Here is a 16,950-nt window from a genome sequence, read left to right as displayed (position 1 = left end):
CGCTATTATACAGTTAGATATTAAGTGGTAATGTGTTTAAGGATATCAAACGATTTAGGTCAATGAGATATCAAACGATAATAAGTAAATGAGAAAGCAAACGTCAAGGAAACAGAAATGACAACACGTTATTCAAACATCAAACGATAATTATACCTCAATGATAGAAAAAAAACCAATGGTAATACGTCAACGATGCAGACAAACATTAAAACGTAAATAAGACATCCGACATAGATCAATGAGATTGAGAATACATAAATTAAATGTCATCAATATAATACATGTATGATTTCTTTATTATTATATTAAACAAACCATGTGATAATTAAGGTAATTTAAGTATTGAGAGAAGTCATTGTTTTAAGTAAAAAACGAACAAGTGATTCTTTTGTTTAATAAAGAGAACCAGTGAAGGAAAACAGAAAATATTAATTAATTCAATAGCACTGTAGAATGTGAACTTAAATTAGAGGTCTGAAGATAGCACGTAAGTTTTGAAAAAAATGTTGAAAACCTTATATGATTTAAAATAATGTATACTAGACACTTTCAGAAAAAAACCTTGATTTTAATTTGTTGCATATATATAGTTATCTAGTTGGTGTATCTAGGGTGTATAGAATTTTCGGGGAAAGTAAAAGGACACACGTTTTGATTTATTTATACCTTCATATCTTAAGAAACGACATCCAAAGATCGATGCAGGATTAAAAAAAATATAATAAAATAGTTTTGGGGCGGGGATAAGGTAAGAGGAGTTGGGGATCAATGAAAAAAATATGTGAATTAAGACTTTATCTTACATTGTACTTTTGATGTCGTCCCTAAGATTATTTTAAAATAGTATGTTTTCGTCAAGTTCTTGTACTAGTAAATGTTACGCGCATACTATTAATTCAGTATTTTCATGACTTTTCACAACATCTTCCCTTTTCTAATATAAACCTATGTTAAGCATGCAATTTAAAATTAATTTAAGTTATCAAAAAATACAAAGACCTATTCATAAATTTCTATTTATGGTATTGAAATAAATGGGTATTTTTTAAGAAAAAAACAGCTGAGTCTTGAACAAGACCTTACTAAAGCTTCACGCAGAACATTGTTGAAAATAGTCTAATAAAATATAAATAGAAATGATCACGTCCGTCGTTCATTTTGTTAATACATGTATGTAGTTCATGTTGTAAATACTATTTACAGGTATTAAAATTAATTGCAGACTTTCTAAGATGTCCACAGTGAAACGTGTGCAGTTTGCTGTTTCGGATGAAATGAACCACACTGCAGCATCTATATACGGGTCGGAGTTTTGTCCAACTCATCCTACATATAAAGTCGTATCTTGGTGTTCTACACACGAAACATCAATTTGCATGGTGTGTTTCAAGTTAGATCATGCCAAATGCAAAGGCGTTGAGCCACTCGAGGAGGCCATCAAAAGTACAAATTCTAAGTCCGAGTTAAAATCGTTAAGACAACGTGTTGAAGAAACTAGAAATATCTTCAAACGCCTTGTTAAAGACAGAAATCACAACATTGATGCGCTTGAAAATCAGAAAGATGTTCTCAAAGCTGATGTTAAGACGTTCAAGGAAAGAATTTATCAACATCTTGAAAGATTAGAATATCGGTTAGAGAAAGAGATAGATTTAGCTTTAGATCGACATAAACACAAACTTGAAGACCAGATATTTGAGTACAATCAAAGGGACGGAACTTTAGCATCCCTATATAATGATCTTATACATATAAACGAAGATTCAACTGAAAACCATACAATTTTGTTTTTGAAAGAAGCAAACGTTGTTCAAAGAAAGGAAGAAGAGTTTCTTAAAGGGGATGTCGGTTCGCTTAAAAATATTAATCTGCAGTTAAAAATGGACGAAACAGTCAGAAAAGTGGTTGATGTTCCGACAATAGCAAATGTTAAAATGGTAGAAAGTTACCCAACAAACCCTCCAGATTTGCAATCACTTTCGAAGGACGATAAACAAACTGAAAGCATGCTTATCAAAGTTGAGGAATCGGTAAAAGAATACAATATGGATAAATTTAAATTCGTTTTCGAAAGAGATATAGATATTAAACCTACATTTTCGACAAATGCCCTGGTCCCCGAAGTAACTGGTGGCATGATTTTACCAGATGGAAGATTATTTGTTGTTGATAAGGTAAATAAACGGTTGCTAGGATACACTGCCAAAGGACAGTTAGCCAAAGAAACTTTCATGGAATATGAACCATATGCAATGACATACCTTGATGTCAACAGATTTTATCTTACAGTTCCGGGGCAACAATGCATAGAAATTCGAGATTATGGAGCGCTTCAGTATTCCGAAAAGATTGATATAAAACATCATGTTTCTGGAATTTCGTCCTACGAAGATACCATAGCTGTCGTTTGCGAAAATTTTGGCATTGCACTTCTAGACCAAACAGGAACAATGGTAAACAAAATACCAATGAAAGGAAACAAAGAAGGTCCATTGCATCTTTTAGGGAAAACTATTTGCTACGCCGAAAGTAAGAAAGGAACTATCCATGTTTTAAGCGTTTCCGGAGAAGTTAAATTTACGACTACCGTAAAAGGTTTAGGATACGTCCAAGGAATAGCGGTATTACGAGACAGCAGTTTCCTCGTTTCAAGGTCAAGCCCAGGAAACAAAGTCACGTGGCATTTTTCACCTGACGGTCACCAACAAGCATTGCGAGAAGAGTTTGAATCCTTTAAATCGCCACGTGCAATAGTTTATGAAAAGAAATTAAAAAAAATGTTTGTCGCAAATGGAGTGCGAACAATATCAATTTTCAGAGAAGTGTAGTAACTCTGTGTTATTCTGAATGATCATAAAATTTATGAATGAAATTCGAAAAGTAAAAGATTTGAAATTATAAAACTTTATGATGATCATTTTGTTATAACAAAATATAAATTGTGGCAGAAGACTACCTAAATTGTCGTTGGTTTATGTCTTTAATATTTGTTTTCATGTATAAAATTGAACCATTTTAAATAAGGTCATTTGCTTTCTCTTTTGAATCTTGTCACATTTTTTTTACGTCCAGGCCTTTTAAAGCTGATGAATACGGTATTATATTTTTTTTAAGATAATATTGAGAATGAAAATGGAGAATATGTCAAAGCGACAACAACCCGACCACAGAACAGATACAGCCGAAGGCCACCAATCGGTCTTCAATGCAGCGAAAAACTCTCGCACCCGGAGGCATTCTTAAATTTATACTAGTTAAGTGATAATGGAAGTCATACTAAACTACGAATTATACACAAGAAACTAAAATTAAAAACCATGCATGACTAACAAATATGCCAGAGTATCCTGGGGCAATTCATAGTGTACAATAGATTAACACTACTGCTGTATTTTACCCAAAATGTCCAAATTTGCCTCAAGCTAAATTCAGCCTGTTGGAATTGAAGCCTTTTCTTAATTAAATTTATCAACGAATATTTTAGAAAGGTGTTTAAAAACAAACAGAAACTATAGCTAGCCGGGCATCCGGCCCAATCTAGCTGCGCGTCGCAAGGTATACTGACAAGATTAGCCAGAACCCCAGTCTAAAACTATAGCTAAAAATAGCTGGAGAGCAAGAAAGATAACTCTAAAATTCTTTTTCCGTAGAAAGCTGTTTAAGGTAATCATTTTATCTTAAACCGTGATATTTATTTCTGATGCGTTACGTTCTGTCCTAATAATCGTGTAGCTTACTCTGAAAAATATACCTTAAAGGATTTATGCTCATATATTTTATGATAGTATGATACTAAACCCCTAACGGGAGGATTGTACCTGATATTCATATGATGAAGACATAATCTTTCAATCAGTTTAATTGAGGTCTGGAGCTGGCATGTCAGTTAACTGCTAATAGTCTGTTGTTATTTATGTATTATTGTCATTTTATTTATTTTCTTTTGTTACATCTTTTGACATCGGATTCAGACTTCTCTTGAACTGAATTTTAATGTGCGTATTGTTATTCTTTTACTTTTCTACATTGGCTAGAGGTAAAGGGGAGTGTTGAGATCTCATAAACATGTTTAACCCCGCCGCAATTTTGCGCCTGTCCCAAGTCAGGAGCCTCTGGCCTTTGTTAGTCTTGTATGATTTTAAATTTTAGTTTCTTGTGTATAATTCGGAGTTTAGTATGACGTTCATTATCACTGTACTGTTATGCATATTGTTAGGGGCCAGCTGAAGGACACCTTCGGGTGCGGGAATTCTCGCTACATTGAAGACCCATTGGTTGCCTTCGGCTGTTGTCTGCTCTGTGGTCGGGTGGTTGTCGCTTTGACATATTCACCATTTCCTTTCTCAATTTTATGCTGAAGTGTTCTTGTTTTTGTTTTCTTATTTATTTATTTTTTATCTCGTTCTGATTTTGAGGCTGCCGGAGAAGTTTTAGTGGGGTTGACAGCCTACAAAGCGTCATAGAACGGAATTTCGTCACCGCCTTACATTTTTCTAAAATGCAAGTTAAGTACCTTGTGTTATAATAAGGTATATAGGAAATTTTTTCTGAGACAAGTGCCTGTTGCATTAATGTGGGTCGAATCTTTCATTTTCTGTTTACTGGACTATATCTAGTCGTGTTTTTTTATTTTTTTATTTTGCCATGGTGATAACTGCTTCTTTGACTAATGGTCTTTGATTGCTTCCATGTTTTTTTCACCTCCTTTTTTCACACAAGATAGACTTTTTTTAAGTTAAGTTACGCATGAATTTCTTTATACATAATATGATGTTCATATTTTAGCTTATTGGCTTTTTGGTTAAAGCAGTTAAAAAAGTCTTTGGAAGTCCCAATAAAACAGGAAAACAATATTACGATTTTTATAATGTGTCATAGGTTCTGTACTATTTTCATGATTTATCTGATACTTCTTCCATCGCTTTTGTATTATGTCGCATAGTTATTGATGGATAATAACAGTTTTATAATGCTACAATGGTTTCATAGAAAATCATTATTTAATTTATCTGATATTTCGGTCATGCATCAATACTGGAATAATTACTCATAATTAGTCTGGAAGAACATGATTTATTAATAAGTTGTTACTCGCTTTGAAATAGCTTCCAGTAACTGCAAGAAATCTTTTCTAGTCACTGTGTGTCTATTGTCTTTATTTTAGTAGTTTTTAGGCACTCTGCCGAGTCAAGACTTTATAGGTGCATTTATATTTTTTGACTACATGTATGTGACTAGGCTTAACTCATTTATAACGGCCGTACATTGACCTATAAAAGATATTCATTTCTGTGTCATTTTGTTCTCTTGTGGAGAAGTAACTATAATTCGTGTCTGTTGTGACGTTTTTTTATTTTAACGAACGCAATCTATGTATTACTGATAAATTATGAAACCAGGGATATCGTTACCATAAATTACTTAAAAACTTAACTAAATTTTTCCATAGATATAAAGATTTGGTTTTGAAGTTTGGTTGTACCTCACTTTTACGGAAATGTTGTTAACCGTGGCCGGAAGTTTAGAAAGGATCCATGTAAACTTGTCGCTCCTTTAAATAAACTTATTATAAAAAGTTATCTATTCAACAGTGTAATAAGATCATTGAATATTGGTTTTTTTGGGGATAAATATTGATTTTGTTATCAGTAAATTAAAAGCTTACTTAATATTACTGGTATGTTATATACATATACTTATTCATGGATCTACAATCTGTCGATACCTGTAACTTGGCATTACACAAGTTCATGTTTTTCTCTGGCTGTTCACGTTATGACGTCTTTGCACTAAATCCATTGGATGTTGGAGGCATGTGTACGGTTGATAGTTTAGTCTAAGATGCATGCTTTTTTATTAGTTGTTGGTGGCTTTGAATTAGCTGTCAGATAACTGCGGGTCATCTCAGATCTGTTCATTGTGTTTTTTGTGCCGGGATGTATAAGTACCCGGACACGTCCACTTGTTTTTTTGTCCATCTGATGAGTTAAGCCTTTTTCAACTGGTTTTTATAGTTCGTTGATATGTTGTACTGTTATACCAATTTCCCAGGTTAGGGGAGGGTTGGGATCCAGCTAACATGCTTAACCCCGCCACATTATTTATGTATGTGCCTGTCCCAAGTCAGGAGCCTATAATTCAGTGGTTGTCGTTTGTTTATGTGTTACATATTTGTTTTTCGTTCATTTATTTATATAAATAAGGCCGTTAGTTTTCTCGTTTGACTTGTTTTACATTGTCTTATCGGAGCCTTTTATAGATGACTATGAGATATGGGCTTTGCTCATTGTTGAAGACCGTACGGTGACCTATAGTTGTAAATGTCTGTGTCACTTTGGTCTCTTGTGGACAGTTGTCTCATTGGCAATCTTACCACATCTCCTTTTTTATAATTGGCAGTCATACCACATCCTCTCTTTTATCTTTTACAATTCTTTTTTTTTCTCATTTCTTGGGTTTTGCTGTTATAAATGTGTACCAGGTTTGTAGAAAGGTTAGTGCTTTCAGACATGTTAAACATTGCTACATTCTATATGCTTATCCTATGTTAGGAGCCCATAATGCAATGGTAGTCGTTGTTTGATAGATTGAAGGATGGAATCGGGTAAGGTTTCAAAGAGATAACAAATCAACCAAAGAGCGGGAAAACAGCACAAGACCACCAATGGGTCTTCAATGACACCACGAATGCTGTATTCAGCTTCCACTTAAAACAATAACATATGCTTATCATAGAAATGGAAGCTGCACTTAACTCCAAGAGATAGAAATAAAAAAAAAATATAAAAAAATAAACAAGACTAATAAAGACTAGTGGATCCTAACTTTGGACAGACAAAACAACGCAGCGGGGTTTAACATGTTTTGTGAGTTCTCAGCCCTCTTACATATATAAAGTCAATGTGAAATAAACAATCACTCTGCAAAACACACAGTAAAACTCAGATAACAAAATGTTCAAGTCCGATGGACAGAAGAAACTAATAAAAATGTCTGACATTTTTGTGTGTCTTTAATTGTATTTGTTATAAACCGAGCAGATTTTTTTGTTGTTGGTGGAACTGGTTCATATTTTTAACAGCGAATGACCGTGAGAGCATTCCGGTGTTTTGTTGCACGCGTCAGACATCTTTACCCACGTGACTTTCGTTTTAGACTGATAACCGAACGTATTTCATATTATTACTCGGATATTATCGAGTGCAAAATAACATTCAATAAATATTTTTGAAAAAGATTTTTAAATTCAATCTATTAGAAAAACGAAATATTACAGAAGAGTGTCCACCATGCATTTGCATTGCAATTACCTTAGAATAGAAGAATCGAATGATATACAAATGGATGGAAATTATATATAACTGTTAAACATATATTAATATATTATATAACAACAAACTAGAGTATATAGATAACAAGTGAATATATAACTACAACATAATAGATATTACGGTGAGATGGAAATGCTAGTCATTAATTCATCATCCACAAAGGAATCTTTCTCGAAAAAAATCCCGTCTATACACCTTAGCCAAGCTTTCATGTGACATAAACATGTGATTTTTACAAGAACTTGCGGTCATTCGATGTCAGTACTTCAGTACTTTGATTTGTCTTGTTGGGGCCTTGTGTACCTGATTATAATGCATCGGTTTTTCTAATTGTTAAAGGCCGTACTATAAATTTCCATAACTCAGTGTTCATACTGGTTTTGATAAGATTGAACATTTTTTGTTAAACCACACGTTGATTGAAATGTTCTTGCGTTACCTCATCTAAATTCTTTTGGAACATTGCGTCTTGCAATAACTGTCAATTCAGAAATATATGCGAGCATTTTTCATTACGATTTAAATATTGCTTGGACAAAAGGCATTAAAACGTGAAATCAATTCCTTCAATTTTGGGAAATGGAGCATACAGATAAATATATCAATATCTACAAAGCGTGTTTTCACCTCTTCAAAACCGACCAGTTGTATTTTTCGCTAAAATAAATACATCTCAAATATTTCTAGACTTACAGTTGTATATATCATCAATTTGGATGTCCATTTAGCACAAGTTGTCAAAATTGTTCATTTTTCATGTTTTGTTTCATTACTCCTCACACAGTTATCTTGATGCCTGAAGAAAACGAACCTAAAACGTGATTCTAGGACACAATTTGTAGCTATCCATGTCGTGACACATTTTAATAACCTTGCAGTTAATATAAAAAAAAATCATGTTCTTACATCAAATACTAGTAGCACGTATTTGAACTGTTTCCTCGGGATTATACCATCTTATATTACTTATCTCGATTTTACATGTTTAACTTTGTTGTTAGTTTATTTTTGACGTATTGCGTTTATTATACTGTATTATTTTTGTTTTATTTATATAAAGTATATTAGATTCTATCATATTAGCTCCTAAAATGTATCTCTGTAAGAAAAGAGACGACCATTTTACATTCTGAGAAGACAGTTGGATTATTAGAAGTGAATTAAACCGAGTTACGAATATCCTGTCTGTTAAAACTTGAAACAAATTTTACTGCCCTATTTTACAGGGCCCAACAAAAAACACAAAACAACATCAGATGGTCGACCCTCGTCCCTGATGCACAATCGCATAATACTAGAAATTTATATTTATAGAATTTCCCACTGAACGCTATTGTGACACAACACGTTTTTTTTGTAATTGATTGATATAGATGTCTGAAACCATTCAAAACTGTCAGGGTCTCGTTTTCATGTTGTCTCGACAGGTGACGGCTGTTATTGAGTACCGATGAGTCTTAAACCATAACGATATCATAAACCATACTTAGCAGTGAGGGTCTCGCTTAAATGTTGTCTCGATAGGTGACAGATGTTACTGGGCACCGATGAGTCTTAAACCATAACGATATCATAAACCATACTTAGCAGTGAGGGTCTCGCTTAAATGTTGTCTCGATAGGTGACCGATGTTACTGGGCACCGATGAGTCTTAAACCATAACGATATCATAAACCATACTTAGCAGTGAGGGTCTCGCTTTAATGTTGTCTCGACAGGTGACAGATGTTACTGGGCACCGATGAGTCTTAAGCCATAACGATATCATAAACCATACTTAGCAGTGAGGGTCTCGCTTTAATGTTGTCTCGACAGGTGACATATGTTACTGAGTACCGAGGAGTCTTAAGCCATAACGATATCATAAACCATACTTAGCAGTGAGGGTCTCGCTTTAATGTTGTCTCGATAGGTGACAGATGTTACTGGGCACCGATGAGTCTTAAACCATAACGATATCATAAACCATACTTAGCAGTGAGGGTCTCGCTTTAATGTTGTCTCGACAGGTGACATATGTTACTGAGTACCGAGGAGTCTTAAGCCATAACGATATCTAAAACCATACTTAGCAGTGAGGGTCTCGCTTTTATGTTGTCTCGACAGGTGACAGATGTTACTGAGTACCGAGGAGTCTTAAGCCATAACGATATCATAAACCATACTTAGCAGTGAGGGTCTCGCTTAAATGTTGTCTCGATAGGTGACAGATGTTACTGGGCACCGATGAGTCTTAAACCATAACGATATCATAAACCATACTTAGCAGTGAGGGTCTCGCTTAAATGTTGTCTCGATAGGTGACAGATGTTACTGGGCACCGATGAGTCTTAAGCCATAACGATATCATAAACCATACTTAGCAGTGAGGGTCTCGCTTTAATGTTGTCTCGACAGGTGACATATGTTACTGAGTACCGAGGAGTCTTAAGCCATAACGATATCTAAAACCATACTTAGCAGTGAGGGTCTCGCTTTAATGTTGTCTCGACAGGTGACAGATGTTACTGAGTACCGAGGAGTCTTAAGCCATAACGATATCTAAAACCATACTTAGCTATGATGGTCACGTTTTAATGTTGTCTCGACTGGTGACAGATGTTACTGAGTACCGATGAGTCTTAAGCCATAACGATATCATAAACCATACTTAGCAGTGAGGGTCTCGCATAAATGTTGTCTCGACAGGTGACAGATGTTACTGAGTACCGATGAGTCTTAAGCCATAACGATATCATTAACCATACTTAGCAGTGAGGGTCTCGCATAAATGTTGTCTCGACAGGTGACAGATGTTACTGAGTACCGATGAGTCTTAAGCCATAACGATATCTAAAACCATACTTAGCTGTGAGGGTCACGTTTTAATGTTGTCTCGACAGGTGATAAATGTTACTGAGTACCGATGAGTCTTAAGCCATAACGATATCATAAACCATACTTAGCTATGAGGGTCACGTTTTAATGTTGTCTCGACAGGTGACAGATGTTACTGAGTACCGATGAGTCTTAAACCATAACGATATCATAAACCATACTTAGCAGTGAGGGTCTCGCTTAAATGTTGTCTCGATAGGTGACAGATGTTACTGAGTACCGATGAGTCTTAAACCATAACGATATCATAAACCATACTTAGCAGTGAGGGTCACGTTTTAATGTTGTCTCGACAGGTGACAGATGTTACTGGGCACCGATGAGTCTTAAGCCATAACGATATCATAAACCATACTTAGCTATGAGGGTCACGTTTTAATGTTGTCTCGACAGGTGACAGATGTTACTGGGCACCGATGAGTCTTAAGCCATAACGATATCATAAACCATACTTAGCAGTGAGGGTCTCGCATAAATGTTGTCTCGACAGGTGACAGATGTTACTGAGTACCGATGGGTCTTAAGCCATAACGATATCATAAACCATACTTAGCAGTGAGGGTCTCGCATAAATGTTGTCTCGACAGGTGACAGATGTTACTGAGTACCGATGAATCTTAAGCCATAACGATATCATAAACCATACTTAGCAGTGAGGGTCTCGCTTTAATGTTGTTTCGATAGGTGACAGATGTTACTGAGTACCGATGAGTCTTCAGCCATAACGATATCATAAACCATACTTAGCAGTGAGGGTCTCGCTTAAATGTTGTCTCGATAGGTGACAGATGTTACTGGGCACCGATGGGTCTTAAGCCATAACGATATCATAAACCATACTTAGCAGTGAGGGTCTCGCATAAATGTTGTCTCGACAGGTGACAGATGTTACTGAGTACCGATGAATCTTAAGCCATAACGATATCATAAACCATACTTATCAGTGAGGGTCTCGCATAAATGTTGTCTCGACAGGTGACAGATGTTACTGAGTACCGATGAGTCTTAAGCCATAACGATATCATAAACCATACTTAGCAGTGAGGGTCTCGCTTTAATGTTGTCTCGACAGGTGACAGATGTTACCGAGTACCGATGAGTCTGAAGCTAAAACGATATCTAAAACCATACTTAGCTGTGAGGGTCTCGCTTAAATGTTGTCTCAATAGGTGACAGATGTTACTGAGTACCGATGAGTCTTAAGCCATAACGATATCATAAACCATACTTAGCAGTGAGGGTCTCGCTTTAATGTTGTCTCGACAGGTGACAGATGTTACTGAGTACCGAGGAGTCTTGAGCCATAACGATATCAAAAACCATACTTAGCTGTGAGGGTCACGTTTTAATGTTGTCTCGACAGGTGACAGATGTTACTGAGTACCGATGAGTTTTAAACCATAACGATATCATAAACCATACTTAGCTATGAGGGTCACGTTTTAATGTTGTCTCGACAGGTGACAAATGTTACTGAGTACCGACGAGTTTTAAACTATAACGATATCTAAAACCATACTTAGCTGTGAGGGTCACGTTTTAATGTTGTCTCGACTGGTGACAAATGTTACTGAGTACCGATGAATCTTAAGCCATAACGATATCATAAACCATACTTAGCTATGAGGGTCACGTTTTAATGTTGTCTCGACAGGTGACAGATGTTACTGAGTACCGATGAGTCTTAAGCCATAACGATATCATAAACCATACTTAGCTGTGAGGGTCACGTTTTAATGTTGTCTCGACAGGTGATAAATGTTACTGAGTACCGATGAGTCTTAAGCCATAACGATATCATAAACCATACTTAGCTATGAGGGTCACGTTTTAATGTTGTCTCGACAGGTGACAGATGTTACTGAGTAACTATGAGTCTTAAGCCATAACGATATCATAAACCATACTTAGCAGTGAGGGTCTCGCTTAAATGTTGTCTCGATAGGTGACAGATGTTACTGAGTACCGATGAGTCTTAAACCATAACGATATCATAAACCATACTTAGCTGTGAGGGTCACGTTTTAATGTTGTTTCGATAGGTGACAGATGTTACTGAGTACCGATGAATCTTAAGCCATAACGATATCATAAACCATACTTAGCAGTGAGGGTCTCGCTTTAATGTTGTTTCGATAGGTGACAGATGTTACTGAGTACCGATGAGTCTTCAGCCATAACGATATCATAAACCATACTTAGCAGTGAGGGTCTCGCTTTAATGTTGTTTCGATAGGTGACAGATGTTATTGAGTACCGAGGAGTCTTAAGCCATAACGATATCATAAACCATACTTAGCAGTGAGGGTCTCGCTTAAATGTTGTCTCGATAGGTGACAGATGTTACTGAGTACCGATGAATCTTAAGCCATAATGATATCATAAACCATACTTATCAGTGAGGGTCTCGCATAAATGTTGTCTCGACAGGTGACAGATGTTACTGAGTACCGATGAGTCTTAAGCCATAACGATATCATAAACCATACTTAGCAGTGAGGGTCTCGCTTTAATGTTGTCTCGACAGGTGACAGATGTTACCGAGTACCGATGAGTCTGACGCTAAAACGATATCTAAAACCATACTTAGCTGTGAGGGTCTCGCTTAAATGTTGTCTCAATAGGTGACAGATGTTACTGAGTACCGATGAGTCTTAAGCCATAACGATATCATAAACCATACTTAGCAGTGAGGGTCTCGCTTTAATGTTGTCTCGACAGGTGACAGATGTTACTGAGTACCGAGGAGTCTTGAGCCATAACGATATCATAAACCATACTTAGCTGTGAGGGTCACGTTTTAATGTTGTCTCGACAGGTGACAGATGTTACTGAGTACCGATGAGTTTTAAACCATAACGATATCATAAACCATACTTAGCTATGAGGGTCACGTTTTAATGTTGTCTCGACAGGTGACAAATGTTACTGAGTACCGACGAGTTTTAAACTATAACGATATCTAAAACCATACTTAGCTGTGAGGGTCACGTTTTAATGTTGTCTCGACAGGTGACAGATGTTACTGAGTACCGATGAGTCTTAAGCCATAACGATATCATAAACCATACTTAGCTGTGAGGGTCACGTTTTAATGTTGTCTCGACAGGTGATAAATGTTACTGAGTACCGATGAGTCTTAAGCCATAACGATATCATAAACCATACTTAGCTATGAGGGTCACGTTTTAATGTTGTCTCGACAGGTGACAGATGTTACTGAGTAACTATGAGTCTTAAGCCATAACGATATCATAAACCATACTTAGCAGTGAGGGTCTCGCTTAAATGTTGTCTCGATAGGTGACAGATGTTACTGAGTACCGATGAGTCTTAAACCATAACGATATCATAAACCATACTTAGCTGTGAGGGTCACGTTTTAATGTTGTTTCGATAGGTGACAGATGTTACTGAGTACCGATGAATCTTAAGCCATAACGATATCATAAACCATACTTAGCAGTGAGGGTCTCGCTTTAATGTTGTTTCGATAGGTGACAGATGTTACTGAGTACCGATGAGTCTTCAGCCATAACGATATCATAAACCATACTTAGCAGTGAGGGTCTCGCTTTAATGTTGTTTCGATAGGTGACAGATGTTATTGAGTACCGAGGAGTCTTAACCCATAACGATATCATAAACCATACTTAGCAGTGAGGGTCTCGCTTAAATGTTGTCTCGATAGGTGACAGATGTTACTGAGTACCGATGAATCTTAAGCCATAACGATATCATAAACCATACTTATCAGTGAGGGTCTCGCATAAATGTTGTCTCGACAGGTGACAGATGTTACTGAGTACCGATGAGTCTTAAGCCATAACGATATCATAAACCATACTTAGCAGTGAGGGTCTCGCTTTAATGTTGTCTCGACAGGTGACAGATGTTACCGAGTACCGATGAGTCTGAAGCTAAAACGATATCTAAAACCATACTTAGCTGTGAGGGTCTCGCTTAAATGTTGTCTCAATAGGTGACAGATGTTACTGAGTACCGATGAGTCTTAAGCCATAACGATATCATAAACCATACTTAGCAGTGAGGGTCTCGCTTTAATGTTGTTTCGATAGGTGACAGATGTTACTGAGTACCGAGGAGTCTTCAGCCATAACGATATCATAAACCATACTTAGCAGTGAGGGTCTCGCTTTAATGTTGTTTCGATAGGTGACAGATGTTATTGAGTACCGAGGAGTCTTAAGCCATAACGATATCATAAACCATACTTAGCAGTGAGGGTCTCGCTTAAATGTTGTCTCGATAGGTGACAGATGTTACTGAGTACCGATGAATCTTAAGCCATAACGATATCATAAACCATACTTATCAGTGAGGGTCTCGCATAAATGTTGTCTCGACAGGTGACAGATGTTACTGAGTACCGATGAGTCTTAAGCCATAACGATATCATAAACCATACTTAGCTGTGAGGGTCACGTTTTAATGTTGTCTCGACAGGTGACAGATGTTACTGAGTACCGATGAGTTTTAAACCATAACGATATCATAAACCATACTTAGCTATGAGGGTCACGTTTTAATGTTGTCTCGACAGGTGACAAATGTTACTGAGTACCGACGAGTTTTAAACTATAACGATATCTAAAACCATACTTAGCTGTGAGGGTCACGTTTTAATGTTGTCTCGACTGGTGACAAATGTTACTGAGTACCGATGAATCTTAAGCCATAACGATATCATAAACCATACTTAGCTATGAGGGTCACGTTTTAATGTTGTCTCGACAGGTGACAGATGTTACTGAGTACCGATGGGTCTTAAGCCATAACGATATCATAAACCATACTTAGCAGTGAGGGTCTCGCTTTAATGTTGTCTCGACAGGTGACAGATGTTACTGAGTACCGATGGGTCTTAAGCCATAACGATATCATAAACCATACTTATCAGTGAGGGTCTCGCTTAAATGTTGTCTCGATAGGTGACAGATGTTACTGAGTACCGATGAGTCTTAAACCATAACGATATCATAAACCATACTTAGCTATGAGGGTCACGTTTTAATGTTGTCTCGACAGGTGACAGATGTTATTGAGTACCGATGAGTCTTAAGCCATAACGATATCATAAACCATACTTAGCAGTGAGGGTCTCGCTTTAATGTTGTCTCGACAGGTGACAGATGTTACTGAGTACCGATGAGTCTTAAGCCATAACGATATCAGAAACCATACTTAGCTGTGAGGATTTCGCTTTAATGTTGTCTCGATAGGTGACAGATGTTACTGAGTACCGATGAATCTTAAGCCATAACGATATCATAAACCATACTTAGCAGTGAGGGTCCCGCTTCAATGCTGTCTCGTCGACAGGTGACAGATGTTATTGAGTACCGATGAGTCTTAAGCCATAACGATATCATAAACCATACTTAGCAGTGAGGGTCTCGCTTTAATGTTGTCTCGACAGGTGACAGATGTTACTGAGTACCGATGAGTCTTAAGCCATAACGATATCAGAAACCATACTTAGCTGTGAGGGTCTCGCTTTAATGTTGTCTCGATAGGTGACAGATGTTACTGAGTACCGATGAATCTTAAGCCATAACGATATCATAAACCATACTTAGCAGTGAGGGTCCCGCTTCAATGCTGTCTCGTCGACAGGTGACAGATGTTACTGAGTACCGATGAGTCTTAAGCCATAACGATATCATAAACCATACTTAGCAGTGAGGGTCTCGCTTTAATGTTGTCTCGACAGGTGACAGATGTTACTGAGTAACGAGGAGTCTTGAGCCATAACGATATCATAAACCATACTTAGCAGTGAGGTTCTCGCTTTAATGTTGTCTCGACAGGTGATAAATGTTACTGAGTACCGATGAGTCTTAAGCCATAACGATATCATAAACCATACTTAGCTATGAGGGTCACGTTTTAATGTTGTCTCGACAGGTGACAGATGTTACTGAGTACCGATGAGTTTTAAACCATAACGATATCATAAACCATACTTAGCTATGAGGGTCACGTTTTAATGTTATCTCGACAGGTGACAAATGTTACTGAGTACCGACGAGTTTTAAACTATAACGATATCTAAAACCATACTTAGCTGTGAGGGTCACGTTTTAATGTTGTCTCGACTGGTGACAAATGTTACTGAGTACCGATGAATCTTAAGCCATAACGATATCATAAACCATACTTAGCTATGAGGGTCACGTTTTAATGTTGTCTCGACTGGTGACAAATGTTACTGAGTACCGATGAATCTTAAGCCATAACGATATCATAAACCATACTTAGCAGTGAGGGTCTCGCATAAATGTTGTCTCGACAGGTGACAGATGTTACTGGGCACCGATGAGTCTTAAGCCATAACGATATCTAAAACCATACTTAGCTATGAGGGTCACGTTTTAATGTTGTCTCGACAGGTGACAAATGTTACTGAGTACCGACGAGTTTTAAACTATAACGATATCTAAAACCATACTTAGCTGTGAGGGTCTCGCTATAATTTTGTCTGGACGGGTGACATATATAAACTCATCATAGATACCAGGACTTAATTTTGTATATATAGGCCAGACTCGCGTTTCGTCTACAAAAGACGCATCAGTGACGCTCGAATCCAAAAATTTAAAAAAGCCAAATACAGTAAGAAGTTGAAGAGCATTAAGGACCAAAATTCCTAAACGTTTTGCCAAATACATCTAAGGTAATATGTTAGTGAGTACCGATGAGTCTTTAGCCATCACGA

General features: G+C 36.9%; 1 protein-coding gene across 1 annotated transcript; it reads left to right on the top strand.

Annotated features, from left to right (window-relative positions):
* The first annotated feature begins 337 nt into the window (after positions 1-337).
* Positions 338-2,943, top strand: LOC134707321 (uncharacterized). Its single transcript, XM_063566974.1, has 2 exons — positions 338-490; positions 1,226-2,943. Exon 2 carries the CDS (start codon positions 1,236-1,238, stop codon positions 2,829-2,831), a length of 1,596 nt encoding a protein of 531 aa, XP_063423044.1. The 5' UTR covers positions 338-490; positions 1,226-1,235; the 3' UTR covers positions 2,832-2,943.
* The last annotated feature ends 14,007 nt before the right edge of the window (positions 2,944-16,950 follow it).

This window comes from Mytilus trossulus, chromosome 1 (genome assembly GCF_036588685.1).
Source record: "Mytilus trossulus isolate FHL-02 chromosome 1, PNRI_Mtr1.1.1.hap1, whole genome shotgun sequence".
NCBI lineage: Eukaryota > Metazoa > Mollusca > Bivalvia > Mytilida > Mytilidae > Mytilus > Mytilus trossulus.
The sequence above is the reverse complement of the archived record's forward strand: the minus strand, read 5'-3'. Positions and strand labels throughout refer to the sequence as shown.